The sequence below is a fragment of the Heptranchias perlo genome, chromosome 26 (genome assembly GCF_035084215.1).
Source record: "Heptranchias perlo isolate sHepPer1 chromosome 26, sHepPer1.hap1, whole genome shotgun sequence".
Classification (NCBI taxonomy): Eukaryota; Metazoa; Chordata; class Chondrichthyes; order Hexanchiformes; family Hexanchidae; genus Heptranchias; species Heptranchias perlo.
The window spans coordinates 7,096,052-7,115,572 of NC_090350.1; the positions used below are offsets into that span (position 1 = coordinate 7,096,052).

Consider the following 19,521-nt stretch of genomic DNA (forward strand, 5'->3'; position numbering starts at 1 on the left):
TGCTCTTGTCCTTCTAGGTGGTCGAGGTCGCGGGTTTGGGCGGTGCTGTCGAAGAAGCATTGGCGAGTTGCTGCGGTGCATCCTGTGGAGGGTGCACACTGCAGCCACAGTGCGCCTGTGGTGAAGGGAGTAAATGTTTAGTGCGGTGGATGAGGTGCCAATCAAGCGGGCTGCTTTGTTCTGGATGGTGTCGAGCTTCTTGAGTGTTGTTGGAGCTGCACTCATCCAGGCAAGTGGAGAGTATTCCATCACACTCCTGACGTGTGCATTGCAGATTGTGGAAAGGCTTTGGGGAGACAGGAGGTCTGTACTGGAGAGTATACTGTACAGGAGACTGTCCTGTATTGGAGAGTGTCCTGTATTGGAGAGTGTCCTGTACTGGAGAGTGTCCTGTATTGGAGAGTGTCCTGTACTGCGGTCTGTGCTATACTGGGGGGTGTTCAGTGAGCTGATCTCAGTTGTTTCGGATACTCTGGGTCAATCCCCGCTCTGTGTTCAGTGAGCTGATCTCACTCAGAAGTTGGACAAAACTGGTCACAGGACTTCGAACTGACTTCCCCAGTGCCCGACCCAGGGTTAGTCTGTCGACAAAATGCCCTCCAGGTGGTGACCAGATTAGGATAAGTTCTGGTGAAAACCACTTCAATATTGACTGTTTGCTTTCAACTCAATGCCAATAAACACACCGACATTATTTTCCTTCTCTGTCTTTGAAAATCTTCCAACTTTCACACCCTTATTTGCCTATTCAAGCAGATGTAAATGTTCACCCTATTCAAGGGAAAACAAGTTCTCCCGCTCTCGTGCCCAACATTCCTCCCTCAATGAACATCGCCCTTGGTTACCAGCCCAATGGTCACATGACATGTTCACTTCTCAATGTGAAGCAAGCTGGACATTCAGTTTGTGCACACGGTGCACACTCACTTTCAGACAGATGGGGAGAGGGAAAGAACAGTAAAAGGTATTGAACAAGCCTCAAAGGTGTCGGGTACATGGGATTCGGACAACTATTCATGTGGAGCATTAACAACAATACACACTGGTTGGGCCGAATGGCCTGTTCCCGTGTTGTAATTCCCTGTCGTTCGTTTTTGGGCAGCGGCCAAACGCCCTCCCAATAAGTGACAGGATTGGATTAAATCTGTTATCAACATCTGAACATTGACAATCTGATTTCCAAAAATGGCCATCAATCCAATCCACGTCCTTTTCCTTCAAATTCCCTGTCAACGTTCAACAAACGTTTACTGATCAAAGCCGGCCTGTCCCTCATTGTACTGTACTGGGAATGTCCTTAATGAGAGTGTCCGCTATTGGAGAGTGTCCTGTACTGGAGAGTGTTCTGTATTGGAGAGTGTCCTGTATTGGAGAGTATCCTGTATCCTGGAGAGTGTCCTGTATTGGAGAGTGTCCTGTATCCTGGAGAGTGTCCTGAGCGTGAGACTGTCCTGTACTTGAGATTTTCCTGTACTTGAGAGTGTCCTGTACTGTTGAGTGTTCTCTACTGTTGTGTGTCCTGTATTGCAGAATGACCTGTATTGGGGAGTATCCTGTATTGGGGAGTGTCTTGCATTGCAGAATGTCCTGTATTGTAGAGTGTCCTGTATTGGAATGTGTCCTGTGTTGGGGAGTGTCCTGTATTGGAGAGTGTCCTGTATTGGGGAGTGTCCTATATTGCAGAATGTCCTGTATTGTAGAGTGTCCTGTATTGGAATGTGTCCTGTGTTGGGGAGTGTCCTGTATTGGGGAGTGTCCTGTATTGGGGAATGTGTGGGAGGGTGATCCATTCCCAGAAGGCCGGACTGACCAACATTTATCTCTCAACCATCATCACTACAACAGATTCTTTGGTCATTATCTCATTGTGGGACCTTGTTGTGTGGAAATTGACTGTCGTGTTTCTCCACATTACAGAAATACTTTTTTGCCTGTGAAGCACTTTGGGACTTCCTGTGGTCATGAAAGGCACGGGATCAATGCAAGCTGTTTCTTTCTGATCCTTCGTTTTATGGTGGAATTATTGCCATTCTCCCCATTAACTTGAATTCAAGTTTTACAGTCTGAAAGTCAAGTGAAATCTCCCGTTTAAAAATACAACGTTCTTTCACACAATCCGACCCTTCAAGTCCGTGTTCGTGCTTTTCTGCACAACAGCCACCTGAAGTTCTGAACTTCGGAGATTACGTTGGTGGAAAGTTGGTGTCATTCTGGAGTGAAGGGGCTGGAGTGCAGAGAAAGAGCCAACACAGCGAACAGGTCAAAGGATGTGGTGATCAAAGTGTCCATGGGGTCTGGTCAGATCGCACCTTGAGCACTCCGTCCAGGACTGGTCAGCGAGACTCAAGGGGGACATTCAGTGACTGGAGAGAGTGCAGAGAGGAGCCCTCAGACTGATTCCCAGTGTCAGCTGGTCTGAGTTATGGGGAAAGACTGGAGAGACGGGGACTTTTCAATCTGAATAGGAGGAGTCTGAGAGGAGATCTGAGAGAGGGATATCGGATCGTTAAGGGAATGGAAATGGTAACTCCGGAATATTACTCCAAATTAATTTGGGAGAGTGGGACAAATCAGTGATGTCAGATACTGCTCATAATGAAAGTTGTGAGTGTTTGGGTGGACAGCAGTGTTAGCACCGCCTCCTCATTTACTTTAATCCATTGGGCTGTCACTGAGCTCAGCACAATATAAATTGTAGCAGGTTGTGTCCAGGTTATTGGATTCACTTCAGCTCGAGACTTGTTTGGTAAAGTATCACAGTGAGTACCAGGGTGGAGTTTGTGTGTTGGTAATACACCTGAAACTGGGCGATAGTTCTGATTTTAAATGGATCGATATCAGCATCAAATACAATGAAATTACTCATTGATTATTATTATTTACAGGCTGGACGTAGGATGAAAACCTTCATTGCCGTAGTGCTTTGGGCGTGCATTTACCTGCCACTATCTGCTAGTCAAGGTGTGTATTAGTACTGAAATACACAGGCTACAGTGGGCAAATATAATTTAAACTAGACTTTCGGAAATGGTACTGAGCCCCACAAGGGGCAGGAAGAGCCCGGGTTCCATCCCAGGCCTGTACTGATCTCACTCGGTGTGGTGAAAGAAAGAGAAAGACTTGCATTTCTCGAGCGCCTTTCAGGACCACTGGACGTCCAAAAACCCTTTACAGCCAATGAAGTACTTTCGAAGTGTAATCACTGTTGTAATGTCGGAAACGCGACAGCCAATGTGTGCACAGCAAGATCCCACAAACAGCAATGTGATAATGAGCAGATTAAAGTACATGGAGCAGAAAAGAAGTAGATCAGGCTGGGCTGTTACATTCAGTGTCTGTGGGGAGTACAGCATCTGTGAACTGTGTCTGGAGGGAATACAGTGTCTGTGAACTGTGTCTGGAGGGAGTACAGTGTCTGTGAACTGTGTCTGGAGGGAGTACAGTGTCTGTGAACTGTGTCTGGAGGGAGTACAGTGTCTGTGAACTGTGTCTGGAGGGAGTACAGTGTCTGTGAACTGTGTCTGGAGGGAGTGCAGTGTCTGTGTGAACTGGTGAGGTGAGGATTGGATGTGGGACAGTAATTATTGAGCTAATTCTTTGGTTGGTGACGGCCTGATTGAAAATCCTATGTCGTTCTGTTTTTCCTTTTTTATGTAAAGTATTCGAGTGTTTACAATTAACGAGAATGCAGCTGTTTTAATGTAAAAGTTGATCACTTTGCAGAGGGAGCGTTTCCTTCCCCCCCCCCACCCCCCCCTCATAAATATACAACCAATATTGTGCTTTCAAGGGTTTGGATCCCACCTTTGACCCTCCAAGTTCTTGTATTGTATTCCTCCAGTACAAGTGATTGAATGATGTGCAGAGTGACCACTCAAAGCCCGAGGAACCACTTGTTTCCATCAGGGCCATTCCTGAGGCCCCAGTTATTTGAGGCAGTGTCAGTTTCTTTCAAGCTGTCAGTCAGCTTGGGCCCGTTTGGCCTGGGTGGCAGAAATATTTCAGCAACGAACTGTCTGGCCTTGTGTACTTGAAGTCCATAATTTTCCAGGCGTGTATTGGGTCAGTCTCCCACTGTGTGTCAGCCATGGCTCAGTGGGTCGCACTCTCGCCTCTGAGTCAGAAGGTTGTGGGCCCCACTCCAGATCCTGAACCCACAATCCAGGCTGACCCTCCCGGTGCAGTATTGAGGGAGTGCTGCACTGCCGGAGGTGCAGTCTTTTGGATGAGACGTTAAACCGAGGTCCCATCTGTCCTCTCAGGTGGATGTGAAAGATCCCATGGCACTTTTCGAAAAAGAGCAGTGGAGTTCTCCCCGTTGTCCTGGCCAATATTTATCCCTCAATCAACATCACTAAAAAACAGATTATCTGGTCATTTATTTCATTGCTATTTGTGGGAGCTTGCTGTGCGCAAATTGTCTGCCACATTTCCCACATTATAACAGTGACTACACTTCAAAAGTACTTGATTGGCTGAAAAACGCTTTGGGATGGCCTGAGGTTGTGAAAGGCGCTATATAAATGCAAGTCTTTCTTTTTCTTTTTAACGAGGCATCTCCTTTATATCTCTCTCTCTTTCCCAGTATGCTGCTCACCACTGTTACCATTTCAAACAGTCACTAAACAAGATCGAAACTCTTGATATTTTACAGGCCTTGAAAAGAAGTCACTGATATTTCCAACCAAAACCTCGACTAGTTATGTCGTACTGGAGCCAAAGGAGATGCCCAGTTTGTCTGCCTTCACTCTCTGCATGAAAGTAGCCTCTGAATCGACCTTCGGTTATAGTTTGTTCTCCTATGCAACGACACATCACGACAACGAACTGTTGGTCTGGTACGAAAGAAATGGAGATTTCTCCCTGTATCTTAGCAGCACTGTAATTCATTTCATCCTCCCGGAAATGGACGCGCAGCTGAGACACATGTGTGTGACCTGGGAGTCTGAAGAGGGACTGACAACATTCTGGGTGAATGGGCAACGGAGCATTGAGAAAGTTGTGAATCGTAAGGGAAATGTGCGTGGTGGGGGTACGATTATTCTGGGTCAGGAGCAGGACTCGGTTGGGGGAAGGTTTGACGCCAATCAGTGTTTTGTCGGGGAAATGGCGGATGTTAATCTGTGGGACCACGTTTTAACTGCCTATGAGATCAATGTTGTAAGTCAGGGTTGTGGCTGTCTTGGGGGAAATATCATCGACTGGGCAACAATACGTTATAAAAGTGTAGGAAATGTGAAGATAAAAGACAATAAAGATTGCATGGACTGAAATTCTTTGCCTGGAACAAGGGGCTAAATGATTAGAAGGAGCACAGTTAAGGGAAGAAATTCCCACTAAGCTGCATTAATGGAATATTGCTTTGCTTTGTGATTTTTTTTCTATCTAAATCAGACCAGACAGCAAAAGTAATGAAGTTTAACCTGGAATAAACAGGAATTCCTCACAGGGCTGATTATATTTGGATCAGGGACTATTCACTGGGAGCTTTTTCTCACTTCCCTTGGTATCGAGGTGATGGTTCAATGTCGGAGAACCATTGTTCTTCTCCATCAATATGTTGGGAGAGAGATGGAGATAGAGAGACAGGGAATTAGACTGATGTCTACAGGACTCGTCTTGGTGTAAATCCCCATGGTGTTGCACGACATACTGAATCCTGATTAAAGCCCAGAAAATGACATCAAATGCTCAGAGCAGACAAGTCCACCTGCTTTATCCACACATTCTTCCTCATTCATGCCACTGGTGCCCTTTTTAAAATCCTAACCGGAATAGTTCTGTATTCTAGTTACAAGGTGCACCAGCACATAAAGGTGACCGAGGAAGTTTGCTGCCTTTGAACACTGCCAAACACACAGAGAGACAATAAAAGAACCAAATATAAATGTGTATGGTGTTGAGGGGCAGTCAGACTGTGAGAAAGTCCCTTCAGTGGAAGGTGATTCTGTTCTGGATTGAGATTGTGCTGATTTGCGATTATTAATGCCGAGTTTCCCTCTCTCTCTCTCTCTCCCTTTCTCATTGCTTCTATTACACCATGATATGTAATGCTCGCACATTGTGATTTGCGTCTAAAGAGTTTGTAATAGAACTGTAATATTGCAGTTTCATCAGATTAATAAATTAGCATCAAAATGGAAAGGTTACTGTGTGTTTAAATTACTGTGTGTGTCTGTATCTAATGTTCAATTAAAACTCAGTACAATCTCGCTCTCCAATATCAAACTAAATAACTGCAGTGCCCGCTGTGTTAATGAGCCCCATCCAGAACAAGAAGACCCCAGGCTCCATCCCCAGCCTGTGCTGAGTTAGTTGATCCCAACCCAGTGATGGTGGGCCCATTGCAAAAACCGCCAGGACTTCAGCCACTGATACACTTTGCAGTGGTGACGTATGTGTGCTCCACCTGGGCAAGGATTGAATGTGTTCATCAGTGATGCTCCCCATGGTTAAATATCCTGCCAACATGCTTCATCCAGGCTCACACTGGAGGAGCAACTGTCACATGTGAGGAGAGCTCAACTAGAGTTGCCAACCCTCCAGGATTGACCTGGAGTCTCCAGGAGTTAAAGACTGATCTCCAGGACACTGCTGTCAGCAACTCAGGAGAAAAATCATATGGGCATTAAAAATTGTTTTCTTTTAAAATTTCTTTGAACACTTGTGTCTATTAGTTATAAAAATATCGGACATGGGAAAAAGGCATGTTTGACTGACAATCAAGGAACATCCAATCAGGTAAAGAGTCTGTTAGCTACCAATTGGTGTGGGAAGGCTGAGCTCTGTGAGGATGGACGTGTCGGGTGACCAATGGTGGGAGTGTGGGGGCGGGGTGGTTGGAGGCAGGAGGTCATGTGATGAAACCTCCAGGAATTCATCCAACCAGAAACAAAAACAACTGGCACTTATGCAGCGCCTGAAACGTAGTAAAACATCCCAAGGCACTTCATAGGAGTGTTATCAAACAAAATTTGACACTTAGCCATATAAGGAGATATTAGGACACGTGTCCAAAAGCTTGGTCAAAGAGGTAAGTTTTATGGAATGTCTTAAAGGAGGAGAGAGAGGCGGAGAGGTTTAGGGAGGGAATTCCAGAGCTTAGGGCCGAGGCAACTGAAGGCACGGCCGCCAATGGTGGAGTGATTAAAATCAGGGATGTGTAAGAGGCAAGAATTGGAGGAGCGCAGAGATCTTGATGGGTTGTAGGGCTGGGGGAGGGAACAGAGATCGGGAGGGATGAGGACATGGAGGGATTTGAAAACAAGGATGAGAATTTTAAAATCGAGGCATTCCTGGAACGGGATCCATTATAGATCAGTGAGCGCTGGGGTGATGGGTCAATGGGACTTGAGGCAAGTTAGGATACGGACAGCAGAGTTGGCAATCCTGAGCTCGACAGAGAATCAACTGCAGATGAACCAGTCTACAGGGTTCTTTACCTCAAAGATCAATCTGGGAAACATTCTTCGGAGTCGGGAAGTGAAAAGGAAAGACTTGCATTTATATAGCGCCTTTCACGACCTCAGGATGTCCCAATGTGCTTCACAGCCAATGAAGTACTTTTGTTGTAATGTAGGGAAACGCAGCAGCCAATTTACACACAGCAAGCTCCCACAAACAGCAATGAAATAAATAACCAGATAATCGGTTTCAGTGATGTTGGTTGAGATTTAAATATTGGTCAGGACACTGGGGAGAACTCCCCTGTTCTTCTTCGAAGAGTGGCAGGAGATCTTTTACATCCACCTGAGAAGGCAGATGGGGCCTCAGTTTAACATCTCATCCAAAAGTCAGCATAGCTCTCCCTCAGTACTGCATTAAGATGTTAGCTGAGATTTTGTACTGAAGTCTCTGGAGCAAGTCTTGAACCTACAACCTTCTACCTCAGAGGTGAGAGTGCTTCCACTGAGCCATGGCTGACATGAGCTGAAGCCATACAGCCAGTGGGACTGAGGTGAATTCTATAAACTCCACACTTGACGCCAATGGGATCTGGAAAATGCTCACAGAATAATCCAAACCTGCAAATTCTCCACCTCAACCCCAATGGGAATTCAGCAATATTCCGGGTTAAACAGGAAAACTGCAGCTCACATCCCTGAAGGAAATCTAGCTCCGTTCCGTTCCTACATTGAGCTCATACACAGGGCGGTGGGACGTTGTAACTAGGGGACACTTGATTCTGAGGCATCCTTAGTTTCACACTCAATTCAAAGGAAAGTACACAGTACATTTCTCATTGAAGTAATTTGTTGTTCTTGAGAGACATGATAATCTGTTCCATAAATGGAAGACTTTTGTAATCACAGGACAGGTTTGCATTTCTCCCTGCAGACGACCAACCCCACTGTCTCCTCACTACAATAGCTAGAAGCTGTTCGGGATTTTTCCCAATGCATTTGTTTTGTGATTATGGTTTCTGAAAGCAACTTAGCTTCCTATGAACCAAAATGTGCCCCCTTTTATGTGCTGTGTACAGAGTAACATGCCCAGATTAACAATTATACCCTAATGACAGAATACTGAACACTGGAGATCACATTTAGAGCACCGGTTCATGGAATGCATTCGAGACAGTTTCCCAGAACAATACATCGTAGAACTAACCAGGGAACAAGCTATTTTAGATCTTGTAAGGGATCCTCTGGGGCAGAGTGATCATCATATGACAGAATTTCACATTGAGTTTGAGAGTGACGTACTTAAGTCTGAAACTAGAGTCTGAAATTTAAACAAAGCCAATTACATACGTATGAGAGGCGAGTTGGCTAAGGTTTATTGGGAAATTAGATTAAAAGATATGACGGTAGATAAGCAATGGTGAACATTTAAAGAAATATTTCATTATTCTCAATGAATACACATTCCATTGAGGAATAAATACTCCACGGGAAAAGTGATCCATCCATGGCTAACTAAAGAAATTAAGGATAGTATTAGGTTAAAAGAAGAAGCTTATAATGTTGCCAAGAAGCAGAGTGAACCTGAGGATTGGGAGAGTTTTAGAAACCAGCAAAGAATGACCAAAAAATTGACAAAGAGGGAGAAAATAAAATGTGGGAGTAAACTAGCAAGAAATATAAAAACAAGAAATATAAAAAGCTTCTACAAGTATGTAAAAAGGAAGGGAGTAGCAAATGTAAACGTGGGTCCCCTCGAGGCTGAGACAGGAGAAATTATAATGGGAAATAAGGAGATGGCAGAGACGTTAAATAAATATTTTGTTTCTGTCTTCACAGTAGAAGACACAAAAAACATACCAGAAATAGTGGGGAACAAAGGGGCTAATGAGAGTGAGGAACTTAAAGTAATGAATATCAGTAAAGATAAAGTACTGGAGAAATTAATGGGACAAAAAACCTACAAATCCCCTGGACCTGATGGCCTACATCTGAGGGTTCTAAAAGAGGGGCTGCAGAGGTTGTGGATGCATTGGTTGTGATCTTCCAAAATTCCCGAGATTCTAGAATGGTTCCAGTGGATTGGAAGGTAACAAATGTAATCCCGCTATTCAAGAAAGGAGGGAGAGAGAAAACAGGGAACTACAGGCCAGTTAGCCTGACATCGGTCGTTGGGAAAATGCTGGAATCCATTATTAAGGATGTGGTAATAGGGCACTTAGAAAATCATAATATAATTAGGCAGAGTCAACATGGTTTTATGAAAGGGAAATCATGTTTGATAAATCTATTAGAGTTTTTTGAGGATGTAACTAGCAGGGCAGATAAAGGGAACCAGTGGATGTAGTATATTTGGATTTTCAAAACGCATTCAATAAGGTGCCACATAAAAGGTTGTTACGCAAGATAAGGGCTCATGGGGTTGGGGGTAATATATTAGCATGGATAGAGGATTAGTTAAAGGACAGAAAACTGAGAGTAGGGAGAAACGGGTCATTCTCAGGTTGGCAGGCTGTAACTAGTGGGGTGACGCAAGGATCAGTGCTCGGGCCTCAGCTATTTACAATCTATATTAATGACTTGGATGAAGGGACCAAGTGCAATGTATCCAAATTTGCTGACAACACAAAGCTAGGTGGGAAAGTAAGCAGTGAGGAGGAAACAAAGAGTCCACAAAGGAACATAGACAGGTTAAGTGAATGGGCAAGAAGGTGGCTGATGGAGTATAATGTGGGGAAATGTGAGGTTATTCACTTTGGTAGGAAGAATAAAAAAACAGAATATTTTTTCAATGGTGAGAAACTATTAAATGTTGGCGTTCAGAGGGATTTGGGTGTCCTTGTACATTGAGCAAACAAAGTTAACTTGCAGGTACATCAAGCAACCAGGAAGGCAAATGTACATTGGCCTTTATTGCAAGGGGGTTGGAGTACAAGAGTAAGGCAGTCTTGCTGCAATTGTACAGGGCATTGGTGAGACCACACCTGGAGTACTGTGTACAGATTTGGTCTCCTTACCTTTGGAAGGATATACTTGCCTTAGAGGCAGTGCAACAAAGGTTCACTAGATTGATTCCTGGGATGAGAGAGTTGTCCTATGAGGAGACATTGAGTAAAATGGGCCTATACTCTCTGGAATTTAGAAGAATGAGGGGTGATCTCATTGAAACAAATAAGATTCTGGGGCTTGACAAGGTAGATGCTGAGAGATTGTTTCCCCTGTCTGGAGAGTCTAGAACTAGGGGGCATAGTCTCAGGATAAGGGCTCAGCCATTTGGGACTCAGATGAGGAGAAATTTCTTCAACAACAATAACTTGCATTTATATAGCGCCTTTAACGTAGTAAAACGTCCCAAGGTGCTTCACAGGAGCATTATCAAACATAATTTCATACCGAGCCACTTAAGGAGGTATTAGGACAGATGACCAAAAGCTTGGTCAAAAAGGTAGGTTTTAAGGAGCGTCTGAAAGGAGGAGAGTGAGACAGAGAGGCGGAGAAGTTTAGGGAGGGAACTCCAGAGCTTCGGGCCGAGGCAGCTGAAGGCAAGGCCGCCAATGGTTGAGCGATTAAAATCAGGGATGCGCAAGAGGCAAGAATTGGAGGAGTTCAGACATCGCGTAGGGTTGTAGGATTGGAGGAGGTTACAGGGATAGGGAGGGGATAGGCCGTTGAAGAATTTGAAAACAAGGATAAGAATTTTTAAATCGAGGCGTTCCCAGACTGGAAGCCAATGTTGGTCAGCGAACGCAGGTGTGATGGGAGAACGCGACTTAGTGTGAGTTAGGATACGGGCATCAGAGTTTTGGATGAGCTCAAGTTTATTGGGGGTGGAAGATGGGAGGCCAGCCAGGAGACCATTGGAATAGTCCAGTCTGGAGGTAACAAAGGCACGGATGGGGGTTTCTGCAGCAGATGAGTTGAGGCAGGAGCGGAGACGGGTGATGTTAAGGAGGTGGAAGTCGGCGGACTTGGTGATGGAGCAGATATGTGGTCAGAAGCTCATCTCAGGGTCAAATAGGACGCCAAGGTTGCGAACGGTCTGGTTCAGCCTCAGACAGTGGCCAGGGAGAGGGATGGAGTATGGAGTCAGTAGCTTGGGAATGGAGTTTGTGGCGGGGACCAAAGACAATGGCTTCAGTTTTCCCAATGTTTAGTTGGAGGAAATTTTGGCTCATCCAGTACTGGATGTTGGACAATCAATGTGACAAATGAGAGACAGTGGAGGGGTCGAGGGAGGTGGTGGTGAGGTTGAGCTCGGTGTCCTCAGAGTACATGTGGAATCTGACGTTGTGTTTTCGGATGATGTGGCCGAGGGGTAGCATGTAGTTAAGAAATAGGAGGGGGTCAGGGAAAGGTCCTTGGGGGACTCCAAGGGTAACGGTGAAGGAACAGGAAGAGAAGCCATTGCAGGTGATTCTCTGGCTACGACTGGATAGATAAGAATGGAACCAGGCGAGCGCAGTACCTCCCAGCTGGATGACAGAGGAGAGGCTTTGGAGGAGGATGGTGTGGTCAACCGTGTCAAAGACTGCAGACAGGTGGAGAAGGATGAGGAGGGATAGTTTACCACAGCCACAGTCACATAGGATGTCATTTGTGACTTTGATAAGGGCCGTTTCAGCACTGTGGCAGGGGTGGAAACCTGATTGGAGGGATTCAAACATAGAGTTGGGAGGCGACAACACGATCAAGGTCTTTGGAGAGGAAAGGGAGGTTGGAGATGGGGCTGTATTTTCAAGGAAAGAGGGGTCAAGCGTGGTTTTTTTTGAGGATGGGGGTGATGACAGCAGATTTGAAGGTGAGGGGGACAGTCCCTGAGGAGCGGGAACCATTAACAATATCAGCGAGCATGGGGGCCAGGAAGGGAAGTTGGGTGGTCAGCAGTTTAGTGGGAATAGGGTCGAGGAAGCAGGAGGTGGGTTTCATGGACAAGATGAGCTCGGAGAGGGCATGAGGGGAGATAGGAGAGAAACTAGAGAAAGCTGTGAGTTCAGGGCTCGGGCAGGGGGGAACCATAGGGGAAGTTTGGCTTGGTGGGCTGGAGAATGAGGGAAACGGCAGAGGCAGCTGGACGGATGATCTCAATCTTAGTGACAAACAATTTCATGAGCTCCTTGCTCTTTGCGTTGGAGGTGAGGGTAGAGGGGGAGGGTAGAGCGATTTAAGAAGATGGTTTGTAGTGGAGAGAAGCCAGGGGTTAACTTTACATTCCAGGATGCACTCAGAGGACTGTGAATCGTTGGAACTCTCTCCCTCAGAGGGCTGTGGATGCTCAGTCATTGAGTATATTCAAGGCTGGGAGCGATAGATTTTTGGACTCTCGGGGAATCAAGGGATATGGCTTTAATTGCCGATGAGACTTCCATTTACGGGTCGCCCGTGCGCACACGGGTGGGTCCCAACCTCCATCTCCAAACTCCCTTTCCTCTCCAAAGACCTTGATCGTGTTGTCGCCTCCCAACTCCATGTTTGAATCCCTCCAATCAGGTTTCCGCCTCTGCCACAGCACTGAAATGGCCCTCATCAAAGTCACAAATGACATCCTCTGTGACTGTGGCTGTGGTAAACTCTCCCTCCTCATCCTTCTCCACCTGTCTGCAGCCTTTGACACGGTTGACCACACCATCCTCCTCCAAAGCCTCTCCTCCGTGGTCCAGCTGGGAGGTACTGCGCTCGCCTGATTCCATTCTTATCTATCCAGTCATGGCCAGAGAATCACCTGCAATGGCTTCTCTTCCCACTCCCACACCGTTACCTCTGGAGTCCCCCAAGGACCTTTCCTTGACCCCCTCCTATTTCTTATCTACATGCTGCCCCTTGTCGACATCATCCGAAAACACAACGTCAGATTCCACATGTACGCTGAGGACACCGAGCTCTACCTCACCACCACCTCCCTCCACCCCTCCACTGTCTCTCATTTGTCACATTGATTGTCCAACATCCAGTACTGGAGGAGCAAAAATTTCCTCCAACTAAATATTAGGAAAACTGAAGCCATTGTCTTTGGTCCCCGCCACAAACTCCATTCCCAAGCCACTGACTCCATACTCCATCCTTCTCTCTGGCCACTGTCTGAGGCTGAACCAGAACGTTCGCAACCTTGGCGTCCTATTTGACCCTGAGATGAGCTTCCCACCACATATCCGCTCCAACACCAAGTCCGCCAACTTCCACCTCCTTAACATCACCCGTCTCCGCTCCTGCCTCAGCTCATCTGCTGCAGAAACCCTCATCCATGCCTTTGTTACCTCCAGACTGGACTATTCCAATGGTCTCCTGGCTGGCCTCCCATCTTCCACCCCCAATAAACTTGAGCTCATCCAAAACTCTGATGCCCGTATCCTAACTCACACTAAGTCGCGTTCTCCCATCACCCCTGCGTTCGCTGACCTACATTGGCTTCCAGTCTGGGAACGCCTCGATTTAAAAATTCTTATCCTTGTTTTCAAATTCTTCAACGGCCTATCCCCTCCCTATCCCTGTAACCTCCTCCAATCCTACAACCCTACGCGATGTCTGAACTCCTCCAATTCTTGCATCTTGCGCATCCCTGATTTTAATCGCTCAACCATTGGCGGCCTTGCCTTCAGCTGCCTCGGCCCGAAGCTCTGGAGTTCCCTCCCTAAACTTCTCCGCCTCTCTGTCTCACTCTCCTCCTCTCAGACGCTCCTTAAAACCTACCTTTTTGACGAAGCTTTTGGTCATCTGTCCTAATACCTCCTTAAGTGGCTCGGTGTGAAATTATGTTTGATAATGCTCCTGTGAAACACATTGGGACGTTTTACTACGTTAAAGGCGCTATATAAATGCAAGTTGTTGTTGAAGAAATTTCTCCTCATCTGAGTCCTAAATGGGTGAACCCTTATCCTGACACTATGCCCCCGAGTTCTGGACTCTCCAGACAGGGGAAACAATCTCTCAGCATCTACCTTGTCAAGCCCCAGAATCTTATATGTTTCAATGAGATCACCCCTCATTCTTCTAAATTCCAGAGAGTATAGGCCCATTTTACTCAATGTCTCCTCATAGGACAACCCTCTCATCCCAGGAATCAATCCAGTGAACCTTCGTTGCACCGCCTCTAAGGCAAGTATATCCTTCCTGAGGTAAGGAGACCAAAACTGTACACAGTACTCCAGGTGTGGTCTCACCAAAGCCCTGTACAATTGCTGCAAGACTGTCTTACTCTTGTACTCCAAACCCCTTGCAATAAAGGCCAACGTACATTTGCCTTCCTATGCCGGACGGACCACCCGGCATCGGACCACTAGGCACCGGACACGACAACGGCAATCCAAGCCCAGTCGACCCTGCAAAGTCCTCCTGACACATCTGGGGACTTGTGCCAAAATTGGGAGAGCTGTCCCACAGACTAGTCAAGCAACAGCCTGACATAGCCATACTCACAGAATCATACCTTTCAGCCAACGTCCCAGACTCTTCCATCACCATCCCTGGGTATGTCCTGTCCCACCGGCAGGACAGACCCACCAGAGGTGGCGGTACAGTGATATACAGTCAGGAGGGAGTGGCCCTGGGAGTCCTCAACATTGACTCTGGACCCCATGAAATCTCATGGCATCAGGTCAAACATGGGCAAGGAAACCTCCTGCTGATTACCACCGACCGTCCTCCCTCAGCTGATGAATCAGTCCTCCTCCATGTTGAGCACCACTTGGAGGAAGCACTGAGGGTAGCAAAGGCTCAAAATGTACTCTGGGTGGGGGACTTCAATGTCCATCACCAAGAGTGGCTCGGTAGCACCACTACTGACCGAGCTGGCCGAGTCCTGAAGGACATAGCTGCTAGACTGGGCCTGCGGCAGGTGGTGAGTGAACCAACACGAGGGAAAAACCTACTTGGCCTCGTCCTCACCAATCTACCTGTCGAAAATGCATCTGTCCATGACAGTATTGGTAGGAGAGACCACCGCACAGTCCTCGTGGTGACGAAGTCCCGTCTTTGCACTGACGACACTGAGAATCCCTACATGGTCAGTTTTCGGTAAAATATTAAAATGCCTACGTGGCAAAGAAGCAGAATGCAAAATGGTTAGAAAGGGTTAATTAGTTAGTAACTGAGATTGATACAAGTGGCCTGGCCCTCCTGCTGGGCCATATGTTTGCTTAGTCAGCAGGCCTGCATTGTCTTATCAATGATAGGTCTTTGATGTGAGTCAAGGACTGGTCTGAATGTCTCCACGTTTATGGCAGATCAATATAGGGAACGAGCTTAGCCAAAGTTGAAAGACATTCCAGGTTGGGAGATAAGGAACAGAAGGGACAGGGAAGAACATTCCAAGTTGGAAGATGAGGAAGTATCCCCTTTGATGTCTAACAGCAACATGGTCAGCACATGATTATTTATGATTGGCCGGAAATAATGTAACCTCGCATGGCAACCTGTGCCCGGCTTATGATTGGTGTTGACCCTCGTTAAGAATGTTCCAACCCTATTGATTTGTATAAAAACGTGTGGATTTCTGTATGTTGTTGTTCTTGCTCTGCCAGCACAGAGGGACTCTATCAGGAGTCCAAATCAATGCTGCAGACTAAGAACCCTGCTATTAAAGATGTGTTGAACTTTAAAATGTATTCGACTTCAGTTATTACTGAACCAGACTGAGGGGAAAGAATCCGGATCGTCAACACCATCCAACGTGTTGTGTGGCACTACCACCGTGCTAAATGGGATAGATTCAGAACAGATCTAGCAGCTCAAATCTGGGCATCCATGAGGCACTGTGGGCCATCAGCAGCAGCAGAATTGTATTCCAGCACAATCTGTAACCTCATGGCCCGGCATATTCCTCACTCTACCATGACCAACAAGCCAGGGGATCAACCCTGGTTCAATGAAGAGTGTAGAAGAGCATGCCAGGAGCAGCACCAGGCGTACCTAAAAATGAGGTGCCAACCTGGTGAAGCGACAACTCAGGACTACATGCATGCTAAACAGCGGAAGCAACATGCTATAGACAGAGCTAAGCGATTCCACAACCAACGGATCAGATCAAAGCTCTGAGGTCCTGCCACATCCAGTCGTGAATGGTGGTGGACAATCAAACAATTAACGGAAGGAGGAGGCTCTGCAAACATCACCATCCTCAATGATGGCGGAGTCCAGCACATGAGTACAAAACACAAGGCTGAAGCGTTTGCAACCATCTTCAGCAAGAAGTGCCGAGTGGATGATCCATCTCGGCCTCCTCCCGATATCCCCACCATCACAGAAGCCAGTCTTCAGCCAATTCGATTCACTCCATGTGATATCAAGAAGCGGCTGAGTGCACTGGTTACAGCAAAGGCTATGGACCCCGACAACATCCCGGCTGTAGTGCTGAAGTCTTGTGCTCCAGAACAAGCTGCGCCTCTAACCAAGCTGTTCCAGTACAGCTACAACACTGGCATCTACACAACAATGTGTAAAATAGCCCAGGTATGTCCTGTCCACAAAAAGCAGGACAAATCCAATCCGGCCAATTACCGCCCCATCAGTCTACTCTCAATCATCAGCAAAGTGATGGAAGGTTTCGTCGACAGTGCGATCAAGCGGCACTTACTCACCAATAACCTGCTCACCGATGCTCAGTTTGGGTTCTGCCAGGACCACTCGGCTCCAGACCTCATTACAGCCTTGGTCCAAACATGGACAAAAGAGCTGAATTCCAGAGGTGAGGTGAGAATGACTGCCCTTGACATCAAGGCAGCATTCGACCGAGTGTGGCACCAAGGAGCCCGAGTAAAATTGAAGTCAATGGAAATCAGGGGGAAAACTCTCCAGTGGCTGGAGTCATACCTAGCACAAAGGAAGATGGTAGTGGTTGTTGGAGGCCAATCATCTCAGCCCCAGGACATTGCTGCAGGAGTTCCTCAGGGCAGTGTCCTCGGCCCAACCATCTTCAGCTGCTTCATCAATGACCTTCCCTCCATCATAAGGTCAGAAATGGGGATGTTCGCTGATGATTGCACAGTGTTCAGTTCCATTCGCAACCCCTTATATAATGAAGCTGTCGGAGCCCGCATGCAGCAAGACCTGGACAACATCCAGGCTTGGGCTGATAAGTGGCAAGTAACATTCGCACCAGACAAGTGACAGGCAATGACCATCTCCAACAAGAAAGAGTCGAACCACCTCCCCTTGACATTCAATGGCATTACCATCGCCGAATCCCCCACCATCAACATCCTGGGGGTCACCATTGACCAGAAACTTAACTGGACCAGCCATATAAATACTGTGGCTACGAGAGCAGGTCAGAGGCTTGGTATTCTGCGGTGGGTGACTCACCTCCTGACTCCCCAAAGCCTTTCCACCATCTACAAGGCACAAGTCAGGAGTGTGATGGAATACTCTCCACTTGCCTGGATGAGTGCAGCTCCAACAACAGTCAAGAATCTCGACACCATCCAGGACAAAGTAGCCCGCTTGATTGGCACCCCATCCATCACCCTAAACATTCACTCCCTTCACCACCGGCGCACTGTGGCTGCAGTGTGTACCATCTGCAGGATGCACTGCAGCAACTCGCCAAGGCTTCTTCGACAGCACCTCCCAAACCCGCAACCTCTACCACCTGGAAGGACAAGAGCAGCAGGCACATGGGAACAACACCACCTGCACGTTCCCCTCCAAGTCACACACCATCCCGACTTGGAAATATATCGCCGTTCCTTCATCGTCGCTGGGTCAAAATCCTGGAACTTCCTTCCTAACAGCACTGTGGGAGAACCTTCACCACATGGACTGCAGCGGTTCAAGAAGGCGGCTCACCACCACCTTCTCAAGGGCAATTAGGGACGGGCAATAAATGCCAGCCTCGGCAGCGACGCCCACATCCCACGAACGAATAAAAAAAAATGCTTGATGTACCTGCATGTTAACTTTGTTCACTCAATGTACAAGGACACCCAAATCCCTCTGAACGCCAACATTTAATAGTTTCTCACCATTGAAAAAATATTCTGTTTTTCTATTCTTCCTACCGAAGTGAATAACCTCACATTTCCCCACATTATACTCCATCAGCCACCTTCTTGCCCACTCACTTAACCTGTCTATGTTCCTTTGTAGACTCTTTCTTTCCTCCTCACTGCTTACTTTCCCATCTAGCTTTGTGTTGTCAGCAAACTTGGATACATTACACTTGGTCCCTACATCCAAGTCATTAATATAGATTGTAAATAGCTGAGGCCCGAGCACTGATCCTTGCAGCACCCCACTAGTTACAGCCTGCCAACCTGAGAATGACCCGTTTCTCCCTACTCTCAGTTTTCTGTCCTTTAACCAATCCTCTATCCATGCTAATATATTACCCCCAACCCCATGAGCCCTTATCTTGTGTAACAACCTTTTATGTGGCACCTTATTGAATGCCTTTTGAAAATCCAAATATTTCACATCCACTGGTTCCCTTTATCTGCCCTGCTAGTTACATCCTCAAAAAACTCTAATAGATTTATCAAACATGATTTCCCTTTCATAAAACCATGTTGACTCTGCCTAATTATATTATGATTTTCTAAGTGCCCTATTACCACATCCTTAATAATGGATTCCAGCATTTTCCCAACGACCAATGTCAGGCTAACTGGCCTGTAGTTCCCTGTTTTCTCTCTCCCTCCTTTCTTGAATAGCGGGATTACATTTGCTACCTTCCAATCCACTGGAACCATTCTAGAATCTCGGGAATTTTGGAAGATCACAACCAATGCATCCACAACCTCTGCAGCCCCTCTTTTAGAACCCTCAGATGTAGGCCATCAGGTCCAGGGGATTTGTAGGTTTTTTGTCCCATTAATTTCTCCAGTACTTTTTCTTTACTGATATTCATTACTTTAAATTCCTCACTCTCATTAGCCCCTTGGTTCCCCACTATTTCTGGTATGTTTTTTGTGTCTTCTACTGTGAAGACAGAAACAAAATATTTATTTAACGTCTCTGCCATCTCCTTATTTCCCATTATAATTTCTCCTGTCTCAGCCTCGAGGGGACCCACGTTTACTTTTGCTACTCTCTTCCTTTTTACATACTTGTAGAAGCTTTTACAATCTGTTTTTATATTTCTTGCTAGTTTACTCTCACATTCTATTTTCTCCCTCTTTGTCAATTTTTG

At 46.5% G+C, this 19,521-nt stretch overlaps 1 protein-coding gene across 3 annotated transcripts; it reads left to right on the top strand.

The window, feature by feature from the left end:
- The first annotated feature begins 1,979 nt into the window (after nt 1-1,979).
- Nucleotides 1,980-6,144, top strand: LOC137342789 (C-reactive protein-like). Of its 3 annotated transcripts, none has more exons than XM_068006969.1 (3): nt 1,980-2,014; nt 2,886-2,961; nt 4,655-6,144. In XM_068006969.1, exons 1-3 carry the CDS (start codon nt 2,012-2,014, stop codon nt 5,269-5,271), a joined length of 696 nt encoding a protein of 231 aa, XP_067863070.1. In that variant the 5' UTR covers nt 1,980-2,011; the 3' UTR covers nt 5,272-6,144. The 3 variants fall into 3 exon arrangements, with proteins under 3 accessions (XP_067863070.1, XP_067863069.1, XP_067863072.1); XM_068006968.1 differs by lacking the exon at nt 1,980-2,014 and adding an exon at nt 2,266-2,523; XM_068006971.1 differs by lacking the exon at nt 1,980-2,014 and adding an exon at nt 2,693-2,759.
- The last annotated feature ends 13,377 nt before the right edge of the window (nt 6,145-19,521 follow it).